We start from the raw sequence: 20,376 nt of genomic DNA on the forward strand, positions 1-20,376 counted from the left end.
TTAGTTACATTCACCTTACAGGAGAGATTTTTCAGCTTTCTGCTCTTACCCGGAGGGAGCTGTGGAGCTTGTACTGAAAACTGATTCAGGCTATTTGATCCAGATAAAATATTACCGGAGTCTTTGCAACCTGCGTGAAGTGTGCATACTGTAACTCCAGGAAATGTATTTCTCCTATCATTTTGTGATTTGCTCAAAATCCATGCAGATGAAACCAAATATGAACTTTTCAGGAAGGCATCATTGCACTGACTATTTGCAGTAAAAGTTACTCTTTCCAAAAATGTGTAGCAAATGGGCTCCGTGAGCCTCTGCATGTACAAAAGTTGCTTGTGAGGATTATTTAAGGCCATCAGAATTAGAAATAGGTGGGCGACTGGATCATTATGAGTTTTACCTAAAATGTCTGCTATGCTAATTAATTCCTTATTTCCAGACTGGAGCACATGTCAGCTCAGTGAGAAGGCTGTCTGTGGTAATGGTATCAAAACACGGATGCTTGATTGTGTTCGCAGTGATGGCAAATCGGTTGACCTGAAGTACTGTGAAGAGGTGAGTGGGTACCTGTGAGTACACTTCCTTCTAATGGTGCTAATTAATGCTGAGCCAACTGAGCTATACGGCACGTAACCCATCTTCGCCAGATGTTTTGCAACGCTATTCATGGATTGTTAAGTACCTCTGAGATGAACTGTGCCATCAACAGTGATTTTTATACAATTTCCTTCAGTTACTTTTAAGTGCTTCTGTGAATGTACGCTAATTATTATGTCCTGAAGGAAATTACTTAGAAACAATAATTAATAAAGTAGAATAAAGGTAATAAATCTTAATCAGAATACTAATCATCGTTCTAATTTGATGCAATTTCTGCATAGGGCCTTGGACAGATGCCAGTATCAATCATTTACTCAATGTGTTGGAAAATATTTCTCACGTGTCATTCTGCACCTGGGCTGAATGCTAACTTCTTGTATCCAGCTGTGCAATGCAAGAGATACCCAAGATGGTGTGAAAAAATGTGCAGCATTAATGTAATATTTAATAGGAGCATATATGGAGAGCTAACTAGCAGACAGAAGCCATTAAATTTTGAAATAGCCATTTTGCAAATGTTCAAACTAACTTCAAATTTGATATCACTGGTTTTCTGACATTTGTGTGTTGGTCTTAATGTTTTCAATTGCGTGGAGATAGTAATGTGAAGGGAAATAGGAAGACAGTACAAGTGCTATATTAAGGGCAATCCTACATGTGTTTCTGATGGAAAGTACCTAAACTTGTTTCAGCTGCCATTCCCCCACCACCTTGACCTCAGAAACAAAATTACTTGCAATGGGAGACTAAGGTGGAGTGACCTCCACAGCATCATTGGTACCAACACGTTTTCTGTTGGACCTTCCTGGTTCAGGACGTGCCCATAGATAAGAGTCCCATCAAAAGCAGAGGGAGTTGGGAAACTCATCATGTACTTTGGACTGTAGCTTTATAATGATGTATCATCTGCCCTACTTTGGCTTCTCCGACCCCCTCCGACATCCTGGATTCCTGAATCTGTAAGCTCTTAGCAAAGCAGGAGGTTTCAGCTGAGGCTGGGACCCTACTTTTGTCCCAAGTTCCTCCTTCACACATAGTTTATAGGGTTTATAATCAAATCTAATAATTTGATCATTTATATCTCAGGAAAAAAACTCAGGATCTGGCTACCTACCAGCAAATTTCTGTGAAGTTAACAGGGGAATGCACTAATGCATTCTGTTAATGTTTTAATGTGTTAAAAAAAAATTTAGCTCTCTGGTTACTTATAAGAGACTGCGATATTGATTAATTCATACCAAGACATGATATAAAAATATCCATCCACGTGAATATTTCAGTAGAAAAAAATATGCTTTATTAGATTTTAAGGGGAAATATGTCTTCTACCACAAAGCCAAGAAATTATTCCTGTTGTTAACCAAAGATTTTGAGCAACATTTAGAACAAATTTTTAGATTTTACACTGAAATATCATTGCAGAAAACCTCTGGAGCTTTCCTGCATTTAAGAAATTAAAGTTTATTACTCAGAGAAATAATTAAGGCAACAAGATAATATCTCAAAAGCTACTTGCTGTAAATGACTGGCCAACAGACATCACTGCGGTGGGGTCCTGGTTTTATTTTCCCTTTTGATTTGCTAGGCCATATAGAGATACATCTTCCTGTAGAAAGCTCTGATCCACTCCCCAGTTGTACTGTTAAGGTTATTTGTTGAATTATGGATGTGTAAGCAGTGGTACAGCAAGGTCAAAGGCTGATCCAATAACTGTGAGGAGTAAAACCTGTTAACCTGATTAACCAGAAAGCCAAGCTGTTCGGATCTTACTAGGCCCTTCGCTCTAAAGATGTGAAAGCCAACTCTGTGACCTTCCAGGTCATGAGAGGAGAGTGTTCAAGAAATTATCAAAATGTGAATACATACTATGCACTTCTTACTAATCTAATCACAGATGATCCTTCAGGGTGGTTTTTTGTGCTGTGTTTTTGCATTATAAGGGCAGTGCAGAAAGATTAAGTGAAGTTCAAAATAAGGTACATGTGGTTGAAAAGCTAATAATAAGAGAAAGATGAAATAATTTTGAAATGACTTAGCTAATGGAATTTCCCCGGGACTATCATAAAACTTTATACTAGATGTGTGAATAAAACAAAAGTTTTGTTTAATTTATGTGTAGATACATTTACGGAACTATGATTCTTATTATCATATGCAAAGAAGAGATATTAGAGTAGCTAAACCTATCCTGGTCCCTAAGAAATGAAGACGCCTGATTGCAATGTCTGAGTTGCTATATAGTATGTGGTTCAAGAACCTAATAAAACCCATATATAAAAAAAACCCTTCACGCTGTCTTTTGACTATCACCATCTCCAGGTATGAGCACCAGTGTAGTTAAATATTAACATGTCTTCTGAGTCCCTGTGTTCTGGTTTCCTAATGCATCCATACGATCTTGTTTGTTTCAGTCAATCAACTAAAGAAGCTAGCCAGTCATCCTGATTACTGCCAGGATAAATTTCTAGAGCTTATTTCCAAGTCCTTGTTAAGTTAACATAGTTCTCTTCAAACTCTCAAGGCACAGTAATACTGGATTACTTGGTCTCTAACTTTACAATTAGCACGTCACAAGAACTCAGCTTGTCTTTTGAGTATTTGAAAATCAAATCACCTAAAGCAAGCTGATCCTGGTCATATTCATATTTATGGACTTATTTTTATTCATTTACCTTCAATTAAAGATCAGAAAAGCCTAGAAACCAGCAGTTTTGTCTGCATTAGGAAGCAAACTTTTCTGTTTTATTGGCAAATAGTCTGCTTGTCAGATTACATGATTAACCTCCAGCAGAGGTTAATCTGTGGTGCCAAACATACCTATAAACAAATACAGATACTTTTTGTGGATCACAGGGTTTACAGAGCATGCTGGTCTGGCAGCCTGCACCCCCTGGCATGTGTGAACAGTAGTACAGGGAGCTCAGGAGTAGCTTTCAGTGTAACTCCTCCAGTACTTGCCATTCTCAAATCTTTGATTTATAAAACAGAGCAGAGGTCTAAAACCTCATTTGTCTCAATAAATGGTACTGCAAATGCAAATTTAAGACTTGGAGGGTCTATTAGGGTGAGATATTTCCAGTACTTGTGGTAGTTTATTTACGGAGGACATGTTAATGTTGTGTCTAATTATTGCTGTATGCTTGCATTTAGTAGGAAATAGTGTTTTTATTTCCTTTTTAAGGTCTTAACTGCTAGCTTTATGTCATTAACCTTTCCAGTCATTAAAATTAATAGGTTTTGAAATGTCTAGTTTGCTTTTTTTTTTTTTTCTCCAAACTATGTGGGTTTTTAGCTACTTAAAGATATCCACAGCCTCCTGGGATTCTGAAAGGCTTCAATGACGATCAAGGTCCACTGGTGAGGGCCAATGAAGAGGACAGCCTTTTATTCTGGGAAGCTGCAGATCTGTTCATATTGGCAGCTTGATTTTCTTTCACTTTTTATATCATACCCAGTGTAATAGACCTATCACTTTAACTCAGTCTGAAGTTGTGCAGGCTGCAGGGATTATTATTGTCATGCTAATATTTATGCCATGCATTGTATTCCATCTTGCATCATATATTCTCATGTGTTAGTGAGAATATCTCTTTTCTTCCTTGGATGGAAAAAATCTGGAGCATGGGACTTTATAAGAACATAGAAATGGCTTTAGAGGATCAGACCAAAGGACCATGTAGCCACTGTGCCATCTCCAAGCATGGCCCTGAAACTCTTCCTCCCCTGTGGGGGTTCCATCATTTGTTAGTGTTAGGCTGACTCCTGCCCGGCGAATAGCTCAGTACAAAATGCGGTTTTGGGAAAACATGTGAGTCTGGCTATTTTCTGTGCCCCCTTCTCTCATATTCCTGCAGCATTTGCAGCTTTTACTTTAGGGATGTTAGAGCATTCTGCTTTTTGCAAAGCGTTTCAGAAAAATATGCAAAGCTGTAGTTTTTTTAGAACAAATCATTGTCAATGTCATGTCAATATTTTTGCATACAGTAGAATGGATCGCATAATCATAGAATCATAGAATCACAGAATGGTTCGGGTTGGAAGAGACCATAAAGATCATCTAGTTCTAACCCCCCTGCCATGGGCAGGGACACCTTCCACTAGACCAGGTTGCTCAAAGCCCCATCCAACCTGGCCTTAAACACTGCCAGGGAGGGGGCCGCCACGACTTCTCTGGGCAACCTGTTCCAGTGTCTCACTACCCTCACGGTAAAGAATTTCTTCCTAATATCTAATCTAAATCTCCCCTCTTTCAATTTAAAAACATTATGCCTCATCCTATTACTACATGCCCTTGAAAAAAGTCCTTCTCCCACTTTCCTGTAGGCCCCCTTCAGGTACTGAAAGGCTGCTAGAAGGTGTCCTGGAGCCTTCTATTCTCCAGGCTGAACAGCCCCAACTCTCTCAGCCTCTCTTCAGAGGAGAGGTGCTCCAGCCCTCTGATCATCTTTTATATATATATATATATATATAAAAAAAATATTTTTATATATATATATAATGTATATAATAAACTTACACATCACATTAGGAAAAAAACAGGAGAGAGTTATAAGCAGATACCTAAGGAAAAGTAAGGAGGACAGACATACACAAGTTTCCATCTACTCTTCTCACAGCCTCCACCTGTTTTCAGCTCTTGGTCTGCATTTGCCCGATGTGGTTTCTGTATGTTTAAACCTTGAGATTTCTCTTCCGTTAACTTGTTTGGTCTCTCTTTAGCTCCTGTAAACTTTTAGCATCTGCAACATCTTCTGACAAATAAACTGACTATCCAATGAATTTCATCCTCCTCCTTTTGTTAGTTTTGAAGCTGGCTCCTAACATCACTTGAATTCAGCTGTTAATAGCTGTTGATAGTTCAGTATTTGTATATTCCTATTTCAAAATACTTTATTGATACTTCATAAATTATTTTGTCCTTTATCTATTGTATAAAGTAATACCGTAGAGCTGAAGCCGTCCGTTTATGGGCTCTAATTTAGAAAATAATTGATGAAAACAGGATTTAAGCATGTGTTTAGAAATCAGCATATGCATTAAGACTGTCCTGAAGTGAGATTTTTAAATGTCCTAACTGCTTTACTTTTTATTTAGTAATGACTTCATGCTTGCTTAAAGCTTTAGTCGTCTCAGATTCATCATGTCCAAATGCGTACCCTGCACTGATGACACAGACTGGGTGTTACGTGCTGATCATTGAATATTGTCTTTTAGCTTGGTTTGGAGAAGACATGGCAAATGAATATGTCCTGTGTGGTGGAATGTCCTGTGAACTGTCAGCTCTCTGACTGGTCCCCTTGGTCTGAGTGCTCTCAAACGTGTGGCCTTACAGGTCAGTATACACCTTTGGCATATTTCAAAGACAGAGCTTTGTTTTTTTCTTTAATAAAAGCAATAATATCTCTTCTCACAGAACTACTAGAAGTAGCTAGCTAGGGAGAGAGACGGGCATCTAAATCAGCCTTATTCATGGAAATAATATGCTTTAATGAGCCTGTACTCAGTGAAGATAATGAGAATTTGGCCCAGAATAGTTTCTGACTCTAGGAACAGTGAGATATGATGAATGATACATTGAGACAAAAATAAACACTGATGTGAATATTTCTTTTTCAGAGGGTGGGGGGAGGAAGAGGAGGGAGGAATTTCCTCTTACGTTTCATTAGTGGTGAGTCTAGAACAGCTAAACTTGTAGAAGAGCACAGTGATTAAAACCAACAAATTCACCCACTGCAGAACTCCGTATTTTTAAACACAGGACAAGGGCAGGGGGACAAGTTACTTTCACTGTGATCACATTAATTTGTTTTTTTCTAAAATGTTGCTAACCACTATCTAAGTTATTTTTAAATCAAATCTATGTCAAAGAATGGATATCAAAGGCACATTCTAGTTATGGAGGAACTCTTGTTATTTATTTGTACTGATATATCTCAGAATAAGGACCTGAAAGAACCATTGTGCCAGGCAACTAAGATGTACAGACTACTGAAAGAGAAGGGTAGAAGCTCATCTATGAACCCTCTTCGTTCTGTAATCATGTTTGGAATATGTCACTACAGATATTGGATGGTTAACAGTGTATGGAATCCAATTTCAACTGCTGGGCTCAGAGTAAAAGGATATTGCATCTTTTTGTGTTCCTTGGGGAGTGCACCACAGGGAAAAGGTCTAGGCAAAACTATCTGGAAGCTCTGGCCACCTCAAGATCCCAACAGAGAGACTTATATATATTTTAATGATAACAGTTAATTATTTGATACTTCAGTATCTAATAATGTAATACTGTTCCAGTTCTTGACATCTCTCAAGGCTTGACTTCTACATTCAAATAATCTACACTTCAATATTCAAAATAAGCCTTATAGAGTAAGAATTGAACTAACAAACAGCTCTGTTGAAGGCTTAAATATGTTGCCAGAGTTTCCTTTACAAGCTTCTATTTACACACAAGTCCTGAACAACTGACCTGATATTTTTCTGAATGAGATTTATTACGGCTATGCTATTTCAAAATGTGAAGGTGGGTCTCTATCTGAAATTCCTGTGCTTTTCAAGTACAGAGATTATTTATAGAAGTGATAAAATTTATTTTAAATAGTCATGTAAAATAGCTTTCTAATTTTCAGTGTTTTTAACAGATTATGGCAACCTCACATGTAAGTTTGAAGCTGTAATTTTCCTATTAGGCAAGAATTTGGAAGTTTCTGCTGTTTTTCAATAAGCAATAACCATCTAATAAACTGAGTGACCACAAAGCTGAATCAGCCTTGTGCACCCATGCAAATACCCATAAAGCTGAGGAAGAATTTTGTACATAAGAATTCTGCTTGTTGCTGTTCTTCGGGTTTTTTTCTCCAATACTTTTCAAGAAAAACTTTTTTTCTCCTGTGACATCTCAGTTGGAGGAGCTATGAATCCAAGAATGATGAGGCTCCACTTGATAAACATCTTTATAGCTAGTTGCAGTGAACACAGCTGTCTGGGAGACTGATATAGTTCTGCTGCTGCGTTGTGGCTTGTGTAGCTCACTCTCAGCAAAAGATTTGTCTCATGATCATTAGGTTGTTCAATTTCAAATACATCAGATTGAAATGTGGAATTAAAGATGTATTGTTTCGGCCAACTAACACCGGGTGATATGTACATAAATCTATGTAATGCCTTAGTTTATTTTAAGCCTCAGTATACAAATTTATCTACTTATTTCAGACTCGGTTCATATATTTATCTATATATAGATTAAAATACCACAGCTGTGTTGGTTTTGTGGAAACTTTTGCTAGGTGCCAAGCCTAGAGCAGCCACTTTGCCACTACTTCTGGCACACAAAAATTATTTTGGTTATATGACATGACCTCTCTGTAATGAAGCATAATGGTCTAATGTTCATTGCAAGATGAAAGAAGCAAGAGTTGCCAAAAGGATAAAAATGTTTTCCTCTTTCTGTTTGTATAAGTATTTGAAATAGAACCTGTATCTCAGTGATGACAGGTAGCATACTACTCATGGTTGAAGAGAAGATTCATGTTGGATAAGCCTATTGTATTTTAATTTTCTTTGGGCCTGAGTGAAGAATCCTCCATCCTCTGCAAAATCTGCATGTCACGTTATCCAGACAGAGAGTGAGGGGAAGTTTCAAGCTGTTCTTCATTGCAGGAATCAGGCAATCATGGGACACATGATTCTGTATTAACTCAGGGAAGAACAGAACATGTGGGTTTCTTCTAGCAGCAAACTTCAGATGAGGACCTGGAATCTCCACTGAAGTGCCACAAACATATTGTCACATTCAGAAAGAGTATTTTTCCCCAGGCTTCTGAACCAGGAAATTTAACTTCTTTTGTTTGCTATTACAGGAGCAATCTGAAATCCTAATCAGACATCCTCCTGCACTTCTTGCAGTACAAATGATAGAATATAAAGTGTCTGGCTTGTCTGTTATATGGATTTACATTTTCCAATAGCTAACAGATCTGTTTTAAAATCCAGTTTGTCAAATGTGAAAAAAATTACTTTATTCAAACATAATGCTTTTCACCAAAATAGAACCATTTTGAGGAATAAATCAGGCTAACCACTTTGTTGTTAGCTATATTGCTGTTTCTCATTTACAGGAAAAATGATCAGAAGAAGGACCATAAATCAGCCATTTCAGGGTGATGGGAGGCCTTGTCCCTCTCAGATGGAGCAATTCAAACCGTGTCCAGTTAAACCTTGTTATCGATGGCAATATGGTCAATGGTCTGCATGCAAAGTAGAGGTAAAAGCCATATGGGACTTTGAAGTTATGGAGCTTGTATATCCAGGCATATTTGTGATATGCTCAGATACCTGCTTCCTAACAGTGTAAACAATTTGCTTCCACCTCTCTTATACAAAAACTAAAGATTTATTCTTAGAGTTCATATTTGTCAACAGATATAACAATGTCCTACAGATATTCAAAGTTTAAATGTAAACTTTGGTACTGAAGCAGCTAATAATTGAAATCTTTCTATTGTAAAAGAATATCTGTGGAAATAGACTGGCATCCTAGAAGAGATCTCCACTTGAGATACTGCTGTGGTTGCAATTCAAAGGCGTAATTAGCTCCGTACTTTAAGAAACAGTGGTAGCAAACAGCTGAGTTTTTGATTTGGTTTTGTTTGTTTCATAAGTAAAGAACAAAGTCGTCTTTTTTTTTTTCCTTACTGGAATGAATAAGTAGTTAAGCAAAAAATAATAGGAGACAGAGTAAACATGTAGCTCAGATCTAGTCTTTTGGCACTTTCTTCTGTCCATCATCCATGTATGTCCTCCTTCCCCAGGATGCTCAATGTGGAGAGGGAACACGAGTGAGGAACATTTCCTGTGTGGTTTTTGATGGATCCATTGAAGATGTTGGCAAAGTAGTAGATGAGGAATTCTGTGGAGAAATAGAGCCTGTTATAGATGGTAATAAGAAGATGATACTTGAGGAAACCTGCACTCTCCCTTGTCCAGGTAACAAAGCTATTCAAATAAATGTTGCATTTCAAGATTGGTTGGGTATCATTACAGTTATCAGTGCCTAGCATTAGCCACAGGCAATTAAATCTTTTTCATGGGCTTTACTGATTGGATTCATCCATCAGATGACCAAGAAAGTTACTTTCTAGTAGTGGTTTCATGACAATAAATCAATTAGAAAAAATACCAGGTTTTAAATTTTATAAAAGACATCTCAGTCACAAATTGTACCTAATAAGAATACATTTGTTTACAAAATCTTTTGAAATAAAACCTGTGTTTAACTCTATAAGAAAGAGTGTTGGTTTACAGCTAAATATTTTTTTAAGTGCTTAGATCACCTATCAGCTTTATTAATACTTTTAACAGTGACTAAGAACTTTATGCTTTTTATGGATGTCTAAGGAGGCTAAGCTAGGGAGTCTCATTTTTTTGTTTAAAGGGTCTAGTCCAAATGAAACTAATGTTTTAGTCTCTGAGAAAATGTGTTTCTAACTGTTTAACTCGCTGGACGTGACATGCACTATCATTGCCATTGTAGACTGAATCCAAAGGAGTTGTTATAAATGATCAGGTCCATGACCCTCATATGGAGAAGGATTAAGAGCCTATCACAGATGTTTTTTTTCCAGTAAACCCCCTCCAGTTCATTTCAAACACTTATTTGTAGATTCTGAAGTATATTGCTGGTGTTCAGTAGGGTCGTCAGTGATGTATCTTCAGAAGTAGTGATTAACTCCTTCAGTTCTAATGTGGCTATCATTCCATACCAGTACTCTGTTTTTGTTCTCTTACAACTCTCCTCTTTCTCAGAATTTTTTTCCAGTTCATTTCAGATTGGACTGAAGGTAAAGTTGACTCAATAAATAGAACATAATCAAAAATGGAGAGGCTTCCATCACTGCTTTGTGCACAGCATTCCAGTTACATGATTTTCACATACTTTTACTTACTACATGAAAATTGGAAGAATCTAAAGCTTGTAGTTATGTTTTCTTGTTAGTCAAATATATTTTAAAAAATATAGCTGCTCGCTGCTTACTGCTCGCTTTTAAAATTTTGCTGAGCAGGAGCCTGTTCTTCAACAATCTCACATTTAGCCAGCAAGAACAACTGCCCTGTGGGGATGTGCTAATGATACGCTCCAACTAATGTTTCCAAAAATCACTACTTGTTTTCCTATTATGTATACATCAGTTCTTCAATTATTCATTTCTTCGCATGCTTTCCTAACGTTGGCAAATAAAATTCCTTCATTAATCAGGCATCTGGTCAACACAGCACTGATTTTATCTGTCATCAGTATAATGCAAGTTAGCATGAATTTTTAATAGCTCTTTCACTGAAATAATGAGAACTAAGAGGTTTATTTATGAGTCTGTGCACAGTCTACTCCCATTTTCTATTGCAGTTTTAACAAAATGGTCTCTTTGTGTTGTGCCTCAGATCTTCCTTAAATGTTCTTTAGCCAATCATGCTAATTAGTGTCATTAGTATAATTTTATTTTTCAGTTTTACACTATAAGGAAACATTCTACAGATCTCTGTTACCCTAACATGAAATAGCCAGAGCAGACATTTTAATCACCTTTCCATTTCCCTTTCTTGCAAAGAATGTTCCAGCAGTCACTTCTACTGTCTGTTCAGAGAAATTCAGCATGAGGACAAGCAACAATTAATCTTTTTAATACTAGACAATGTTTTCTTTCTAAGATCAAAGAAGAATTGTGAACAAGATATATAAAATTAGCGTAAGGCATACAGTGCACAACAGACTAAAATTTACAAAAATTCAAACATGGGTGAAGTGTTACTCAGAAATTCAAAATGAAAGTGATCTTATGGGAATGCTAGAGGAAACTACCCTGCTTTAGAACAAATAGGCTTTTTAATATATGTATATATGTATATTTTATATATGTATGTATAACATTTTTATTATTATTTTCTGCTGCACAGAAATTCAGAGAGTGTCAAAATATTATCTTCTCTTAAGTATAAGTCACATTTAAAAAGAGGCATGAAAGAAACTATAAAGAGAGAAAATTAAGAAACTGGATTTGGACATTTTTTTCTAAGACATATTTAGTGTAAAAAACTCTTCACATATTATCATCATGCATCTTATAAAATTGCTGTTTGACAGGGGACTGTTACTTGAGAGAGTGGTCAGAATGGAGCCTTTGTCAGCTAACCTGTGTTAACGGTGAGGATCTTGGCTTTGGAGGGATACAAGTCCGATCTCGGGCAGTGATCATTCAGGAATTAGAGAATCAACACCTCTGTCCAGAACAGGTTTTGGAAACAAGACCATGCAATGGTAAGCACCAAAATACCCATAAGGCCACTTCCTGTAAAAAAAAATACAGAACAACAATAGTTTTTTTTTTCTTTCTGTTCATGGTATCAAATTTCAACAGATACGGATTTGATTGATAGAAGTAGAAATGCACTTTTTGCAATTTTTGTTTTCCAGGTATCAACTGTAAACAGAAAAACTTTCAAATGCTAACTATCGTATGTTACCACTTTAAACACAGTCTTTGGGGAATTGATGATACTTTTTTAATAATAAAATTTCTTTTTATGATATGGGAAAAATAGTTGCCTTATCTGCTTGATAACATTAGTAAAAAGAAATCTTTAAATTTTGATACATAACCAAATTTAGATTTCTCTCTACCCTTTGAATTGTTGCTAATCGCATGACAATGACATTAGAAAGTCTCAGTCATGCTTACTGCTGGTACTGGACAAAGTATCTAAGAAAAGTCATTTCCTGCACAGACATTTCTTGTCCATTCGGATGCCAGACAGATCAGGCAAAAAGGAATTTTATATTTATAAGGGAGCTAAGGTGCAGACTTCATGATTTATCCCAGGCAATGTAAGAGGTGTACAGCAGAGCTGAGACATGAAGGCAGAGGCAGCCCAGGCCACTTCACCAAGCACTGGAGCACTGACTGAAGCTCGGCATTACCAGGAAAGGAACCTGACTCCTAAATGAGTTTTGCACAACAGATGGGCCACAACCATTATGAGGTTATTGGAAACATCTGTTTTGCTCATTAACTACATTGGGCTTACTCCACATGCAGTGCGTACAACCATTATAGTTTGTGTCCAGGTCGCATCTGGTCTATTCTGTATGTATCGTGCAGTGCAACCTTCTAAATTGCTGTGTGAAGGAGGAAGGGGCCTACTTAGCCATAAATACCATTAAACATAATGAGTATGGTCTACTGATGAGTGTGGCTGCTGCCAGTGGCAGCCTAAAACCTTGTAATCAAATTTCTTGAAAAGTGAATGTTCTCTGTGTAGATGGCCACTGCTATGAATACAAGTGGATGGCTAGCCCTTGGAAGGGATCTTCTCGAACCGTGTGGTGCCAAAGGTCAGATGGTTTAAATGTCACAGGTAACTACCCTTTTTATATACACACAAAAGCCTGGAAAACAGGTGGATAATGTCTTTTCCCAACAAATGGAAATATTTTTTTAAAAAAGAATCTGCTAAAAACACTTTTTCCTCATGTATGAATCAATGTGTTGTTGTCTTGAATCATCATGGTTTTGCATACAAAAGATATAATTTCTTTTCCAGAATTATGCAGCATGTAATGCTAAAAGTAAATATAAATATTATCTTCTGCACTGGACCTGGAATGTATTACATCACTTATTTTTTTATCATAGACCTCTTTTTTTAAATTTAGGGTTTCAGATTTCAAGCCCTACAACAAATAGAACTTTTATGTATTTAAGTTCATTTCAGTGCCTATGCAGAGGCAGAGAGAGAGATGCAAAGCTTGATAATATCATGCATATATCATATATCTCCTTAAAATTACGAAATATCAGATTTTAGTAAATGTGTTAATATAACTTTATTTTTTTACTTCAATGACATAAACCTATAGCAGGATCCTTCAGTAGACAGCTGTGTGATGTAGTTACTTTTTGTGCATGAATTAATGAATTCTGAATGACTGAGGTCTCCAAATTCAAGAAAATCTTCATATATATTTATCTATATGAATATAATTATCAGAATTAGGGATTCATTTAAGCTAAGAGTTATGCATTTGTTGTTTGAATAATTTTTATATCAGCCCAGGTATAGTAAAAGAATCCCAGAGATTGTAAGCACATCCTCAATGCCAGCCACTGTCAGGTCAGTCACAGGAGGGGAGCTCTAATTCATGGCCTGCCAATACAATGCTTCTTGCTGATGGAATCCACCACTACTGTCTGTTGTAACAGTAGAAATAAAATATCTGTATTATTTTTACAAGATTTTGAAATAATACTTAATAGACCAAAGCCTCTTTTACAAGTGTCACCTCATGCTGTAAGAATATTAAAATGCATCATCTTTTCAACGAATGCAACAGGGCATTATTTATGCACCTTGATTGCTTCCTGCCTAGCTAAGATGCTTGTATGGTAAGTAAAATTCTAAGTAAGAATTCTTATTGAAATTAGTATATGATATTATATATTAAAGGTCCTACAGGATTTCCAAATAAATAGCATCTTGGCAATTACGGCTCTGAGATGTTAAAATCAGAATATATTCATAAATCACAGTCAGTCACATAAAAATAAGAACTTGTTCTGATGTGACTGAATAGAGCCATGTGATAAAATTCCAGGAAAGACAAGTGTATGAGTATGTGGTGTTGGCAGATTTTTTATGACAAGACCTATCCTAGGCAGGATAACCTCAGGCCTATATTGTATCTCTTTTTTTCATAGTTTGTTTGTATGTGGTTTTAAAGATGTGATAACTTTCTGATTTGAAATGAAGACTAGTGGAAAATTCCAGACAATGTGTCACGGTTTAAAGCTGGGCCAGCTATTAACCAGGTGGCAGATGCTCTCTGTTAACCCTCCCCCCCCCCCCCCCAAGGGAAAGGGAAAGGGAAAAGGGAGAGAGACTTATGGGTTGGAAAGTTAAAACAGTTTTAATAAACTATAATAATGAAAAAGAATATAATAACAATAATAATAGAAATAACCAAATATATACAAATATGTACAAAACCAAGATCAAGAGCTTGGAAATCCTCCTCAGGCAGAGTTGCTCCCCCCAGTACAGGCAGAGGGGAAAAGGCAGTACCTCCCCCCAGCACAGGCAGAGGGGAAAATGTAGTAGCTCTCCCCAGCACGGGCAGAGGGGAAAATGCAGTACCTCCCCCCAGCACGGACAGAGGGGAAAATGTAATAGCTCTCCCCAGCACGGGCAGAGGGGAAAATGCAGTACCTCCCCCCAGCACGGACAGAGGGGAAAATGTAATAGCTCCCCCTGCCATCACACCTGCAGGCTTTTAACTGGAAAATTGGCAAAGCTGGTACCAATCAGTGGGAGACAGGAGGGCCCCTCCCTCCTGGGCCCCACCTCCAGGAGGCAGTGGGTTAGTGATAAATAGGAAAGTGAGAATGACGTGTGTGGGATGGAATACCTCGTTGGTCAATCTTGGGTCACCTGCCCTGTCTGCTTCCCCCTGCAGCTGCGACCCCCCTTTGGCTCTTCACTCGTAAGCAGTGAGGAATTTAGCAGTGACCTTGGTTTCTCTAAGACTAATTGGCCTGGTTTGGGCCAAACCAGGACATTCCACCCCTTATTCCATACCATTCACATCATACTCAGATCACCACTACCTTTTCATTTTCAAATATATATACACATATCACTAGTTTATGATTCATCTCTATACAAAAAGTTCATTAAGTTCATTTGGTTCAGGATTGTGGGTTTCCATCTGGCTAGCAGTCTCTCAGCAGTCTCTCTGGCTAGCAGTCTCTCTTTCGTCATGGTTCGTGCCCACGGGTTGCAGGTTAAAGATGTCAGACTCGAGGAGGTTACTGGACGCCACTTGATGAAGCTAGTTCCGGTCTCATCACCACTGTCTTAACCTGAAAGGCACTTATGCAGCAACAACATACAGTTCAGACTTAAGTAGTCTCACCCATAATCAGATCACCTTCAGGGACACATCGGACTTCACCATCTTGCAACATCACCCACCAAGTACATCCAGGTCCCTGAGCAAAAGCAATCCCACGAATGGGTTTACCTTTGCCCATTGCAGGAAGAATCCAGACAGTTTTTCCCAATAGATTCCTTTCATGCACCACAGGGACTTTATCTCCTTCTACTGTATGTAGAAGGTCTGACTGAGCAGGGCCAGCTCTATTGATAGAGCCCCTGGTGTTAATTAACCAGGTAGCTAGTGCCAGATGTTTATCCCAGTTTTTAAAGGTTCCACCCCCCATTGCTTTCAGGGTAGTTTTTAACAGCCCATTATACCGTTCAATTTTCCCAGAGGCTGGTGCATGATAGGGGATGTGATATACCCATTCAATGCCATGCTCTTTGGCCCAGCTGTCTATGAGACTGTTTTTGAAATGAGTCCCGTTGTCCGACTCAATTCTCTCTGGCGTGCCGTGTCGCCACAAGATTTGCTTTTCGAGGCCCAGAATAGTGTTCCGGGCAGTGGCATGGGGCACAGAGTATGTTTCCAACCATCCGGTGGTCGCCTCCACCATGGTAAGCACATAACGTTTACCCTGGTGGGTTTGAGGGAGTGTGATGTAGTCAATTTGCCAGGCCTCCCCATATTTATATTTCAACCACCGCCCCCCATACCACAAAGGTTTTAACCGTTTGGCTTGCTTAATTGCGGCGCATGTTTCACAATCATGGATAACCTGTGCAATAGAGTCCATGGTTAAGTCCACCCCTCGGTCACGAGCCCATCTGTATGTTGCATCTCTTCCTTGATGACCTGAAGTGTCATGAGCCCACCGAGCTAAAAATAGTTCACCTTTGTGTTCCCAGTCCAAATCTATTTGGAACACTTTAGCAGCTTGATCCGCTTGTTGGTTGTTTCGATGTTCCTCAGTTGCCCGACTTTTAGGTACGTGAGCATCTACATGACGTACCTTCACGACTAGTTTCTCTAGCCGAGCAGCAATATCTTGCCACAGTTCAGCAGCCCAAATAGGTTTCCCTTTGCGCTGCCAGTTGCTTCGCTTCCACTGCTTTAACCACCCCCACAAGGCATTTGCCACCATCCATGAGTCAGTATAGAGATACAGTCTTGGCCACTTTTCTCGTTCAGCAATGTCTAAAGCCAGCTGGATGGCTTTTACCTCTGCAAATTGACTTGATTCACCTTGTCCTTCTGTGGCTTCTGTGACTCGTCGTATGGGACTCCATACAGCAGCTTTCCACTTCCGATGCTTTCCTACAAGACGGCAGGATCCATCGGTGAACAGGGCATACTGCTTCTCATCCTCTGGTAGTTCATTATATGGTGGGGCTTCTTCAGCACGTGTCACCTCCTTTTCTGGTGGCATTCCGAAGTCTTTGCCTTCTGGCCAGTCCATGATCACTTCTAAGATTCTGGGCGATTAGGGTTTCCTATTCGAGCCCTCTGTGTAATTAATGCAATCCATTTACTCCACGTCGCATCAGTTGCATGATGGGTAGTGGGAACCTTACCCTTGAACATCCAGCCTAGTACTGGTAATCGAGGTGCCAGGAGAAGTTGTGCTTCAGTACCAATTACCTCTGAGGCAGCTCTAACTCCTTCATATGCTGCCAGTATCTCTTTTTCAGTTGGGGTGTAATTGGCCTCGGAGCCCTTGTATCCTCGACTCCAAAATCCTAGGGGTCGACCTCGAGTCTCCCCTGGTACTTTCTGCCAGAGGCTCCAGGTAGGACCATTGTCCCCAGCTGAGGTGTAGAGCACATTTTTAACATCTTGTCCTGTACGGACTGGTCCAAGGGCTACTGCATGCACAATCTCTTGTTTAATCTGTTCAAAAGCCTGTCGTTGTTCAGGGCCCCACTGAAAATCATTCTTCTTTCTGGTCACTTGATAAAGAGGGCGTACAATCTGTCTGTAATCTGGAATATGCATTCTCCAGAAACCCACAACGCCTAAGAAGGCTTGTGTTTCCTTTTTGTTAGTTGGTGGGGACATAGCTGTTATTTTGTTGATCACCTCTATCGGGATCTGGCGACGCCCATCTTGCCATTTAATCCCTAAAAACTGGATCTCCCGGGCAGGTCCCTTGACCTTGCTTCTTTTTATGGCAAAACCAGCTTTCAGAAGAATTTGGATGATTTTCTCCCCTTTGTCAAAAACTTCTGCTGCTGTATCACCCCACACAATGATGTCATCAATGTATTGCAAATGTTCTGGAGCTCCACCCTTTTCTAGTGCAGTCTGGATCAGTCCATGGCAAATAGTAGGACTGTGTTTCCACCCCTGGGGCAGTCGATTCCAGGTGTACTGGATACCTCTCCAGGTAAAAGCAAACTGTGGCCTGCACTTTGGTGCCAAGGGAATAGAGAAAAATGCATTAGCAATGTCTATGGTGGCGTACCACTTGTCTGCCTTTGACTCCAGTTCGTATTGAAGTTCTAGCATGTCTGGCACGGCAGCACTCAGCGGTGGCGTAACTTCATTTAGGCCACGATAGTCCACAGTTAATCTCCATTCTCCATCAGACTTTCGCACTGGCCATATAGGACTATTAAAGGGTGAGCGAGTCTTGCCAATCACTCCTTGATTTTCTAATTGTCTAATCAGTTTATGAATAGGGATCAGGGAGTCTCGATTGGTGCGATATTGTCGTCGGTGCACTGTCGTCGTAGCAATTGGCACCTGTTGTTCTTCAACCTTCAGCAACCCCACAACAGAAGGATCTTCTGGGAGGCCAGGCAAGGTAGACAGCTGTTTAATGTCCTCAGTCTCTACAGCTGCTATACCAAAGGCCCATCTATACCCTTTAGGGTCCTTGAAATACCCTCTCTTGAGGTAGTCTATGCCAAGGATGCACGGACCATCTGGGCCAGTCACAATGGGGTGCTTTTTCCATTCATTTTTAGTTAGGCTCACTTCAGCCTCCAATACAGATAACACTTGAGATCCTCCTGTTACTCCTGAAATACTGATAGGTTCTGCCCCTTTATGATCCGATGGCATTAGGGTACACTGTGCACCAGTGTCTACCAGGGCTCGATACCTTTGTGGTTTTAATGTGCCAGGCCATCGAATCCACACAGTCCAATAAATCCGGTTGTCCCTCTCCTCCACCTGGCTGGAGGCAGGGCCCCCCTAATTAAGAAATGGATTCGTGCTGCTCACAGGGACTGGACCTTCATTTCTCCTATTCACACTTGGGAAAAAGTGATTTGAGGCCCATCTACCCTGACTGGGGTCCTGCTCACTGGTAACTGGAGCAGCCATCCTTCTAGAAAAATTCTCTCTGGTATTTCTTTTAGCTTGCAACTCACGTACTCGTGCCTGTAGGGTACTGGTAGGTTGTCCATGCCATCTGCTCATGTCCTCCCCATAACCACGCAGGGCAAACCACAGGACACCTCGTGATGTGTTCCGTTTCCTTTGAGCTGGTCCTGTAGGAGAACGTTTTCTCTTAACGGCTGCAACGCGCGCCTGTGTAGGTAGAGAGTCAAGTTTATTCTCGATCATGGACAGTTTGTCTGACAGTTGTTTAAATGAGTCCTTGTTCTCCTTAGTCAGTTTTTCCACAGCCGAGATGCGTGCCTGCAGTGGGGAAGAAATACTATCTTCATACTGTCGCATACAGTTAGCCATTTCGCCCACACTAGATCGTGCCATAGCATCTTCTCCCCAGACTAATATTGACAATGTATGGGTATATGTTGGTGGAGCATTCTTCACAACCTTCCGGAACATGGATCGGTTGCATTCCACTTCATCAGGATCGACAGGATCTACAATGTCCCGTGGGTGTCTATAAATGATCTCTTGCACCGCTAGTTCTCTAAGGTAGTTAATACCTTTTTCTATAGTGGTCCATTTGCTTAGGTGGCTCATAACATCATCTTTATAGGGATACCTGCTCTTTACAGCTGACAAGAGTCGCCTCCAGAGACTGACAGTGTTTGACTTTCTTGCGAGCGCCTTATCAATACCACCATCTCTGGACAGGGATCCCAACTGTCTGGCTTCTCTGCCATCCAATTCTATGCTGTCTGCCCCATTATCCCAGCATCGGAGCAACCAGGTAATAATAGGTTCACCGTCATAACGGCTGAAGTCTTTCCTTATATTTCTCAGGTCCTTCAGGGATAAAGAGTGGTAGGTTATCTCTATGTCCGAGTCCTCCTCTTGTGATAGTTCTGCTTTAGAAGGACCTTTCTTCTGTGATGGGTCTGCTTTAAAAGGACGATCGAGGAAACCCCCATCTGTGTCAGGCCCTAACTCTGCCTGAGAAGGGCCCTCACCTGGGTCATATGATGGCTCTGCCTTAGAAGGCTCCAAGTCATCATCCTTCTCTTCACGAGCTGATTTCTTTTGGTATTTCTTCCTGGTTACAGGAGCAATTGGTACAGATTCGATAGATGCTGGGGTCTGAGTAGATGCAGTGGCTGTCGTGGGAGTGCTGAGAGTCTGAGTAGCTACAGTGGCCATCTTGGGGGGTGTAGCAGCTGTGGTACAGGCTGCCGAGGTTTCAGTGGGTTTAGTGGCTGTAGCGGCAGTACACACTGTAGGATCTGAGGTGGCTGCATAACACCTACAACTGTCCCTGCACCGATATTTAATCTTATCCCACATCAGAAACACATTCAGGACAACCAAAAATAAAAACATGCCACCTAGACAGCACCATCCTAATTTCGCAAAATCTAGTGGAATCAGCTTGGCAGAAAAGGAGAAGGTACTATTTCCCAAAGTAAAACTGGAAGTGTAATCATTAACAGAATCTGCTAAAGGACGCCTGGAGC

General features: G+C 39.8%; 1 protein-coding gene across 1 annotated transcript in view; it reads left to right on the top strand.

Moving 5' to 3' along the window:
- THSD7A (thrombospondin type 1 domain containing 7A) overlaps positions 1 to 20,376 on the top strand; it is a 219,964-nt gene that overhangs the window by 190,969 nt on the left and 8,619 nt on the right. Inside the window, exons 20-25 of the mRNA XM_068404754.1 lie at positions 437 to 552; positions 5,812 to 5,929; positions 8,715 to 8,860; positions 9,408 to 9,582; positions 11,735 to 11,908; positions 12,910 to 13,005. Of these exons, the coding sequence (XP_068260855.1) occupies positions 437 to 552; positions 5,812 to 5,929; positions 8,715 to 8,860; positions 9,408 to 9,582; positions 11,735 to 11,908; positions 12,910 to 13,005 (825 nt within the window). The remainder of the gene's footprint in view (positions 1 to 436; positions 553 to 5,811; positions 5,930 to 8,714; positions 8,861 to 9,407; positions 9,583 to 11,734; positions 11,909 to 12,909; positions 13,006 to 20,376) is intronic.

Source organism: Nyctibius grandis, chromosome 7 (assembly GCF_013368605.1).
Source record: "Nyctibius grandis isolate bNycGra1 chromosome 7, bNycGra1.pri, whole genome shotgun sequence".
NCBI lineage: Eukaryota > Metazoa > Chordata > Aves > Nyctibiiformes > Nyctibiidae > Nyctibius > Nyctibius grandis.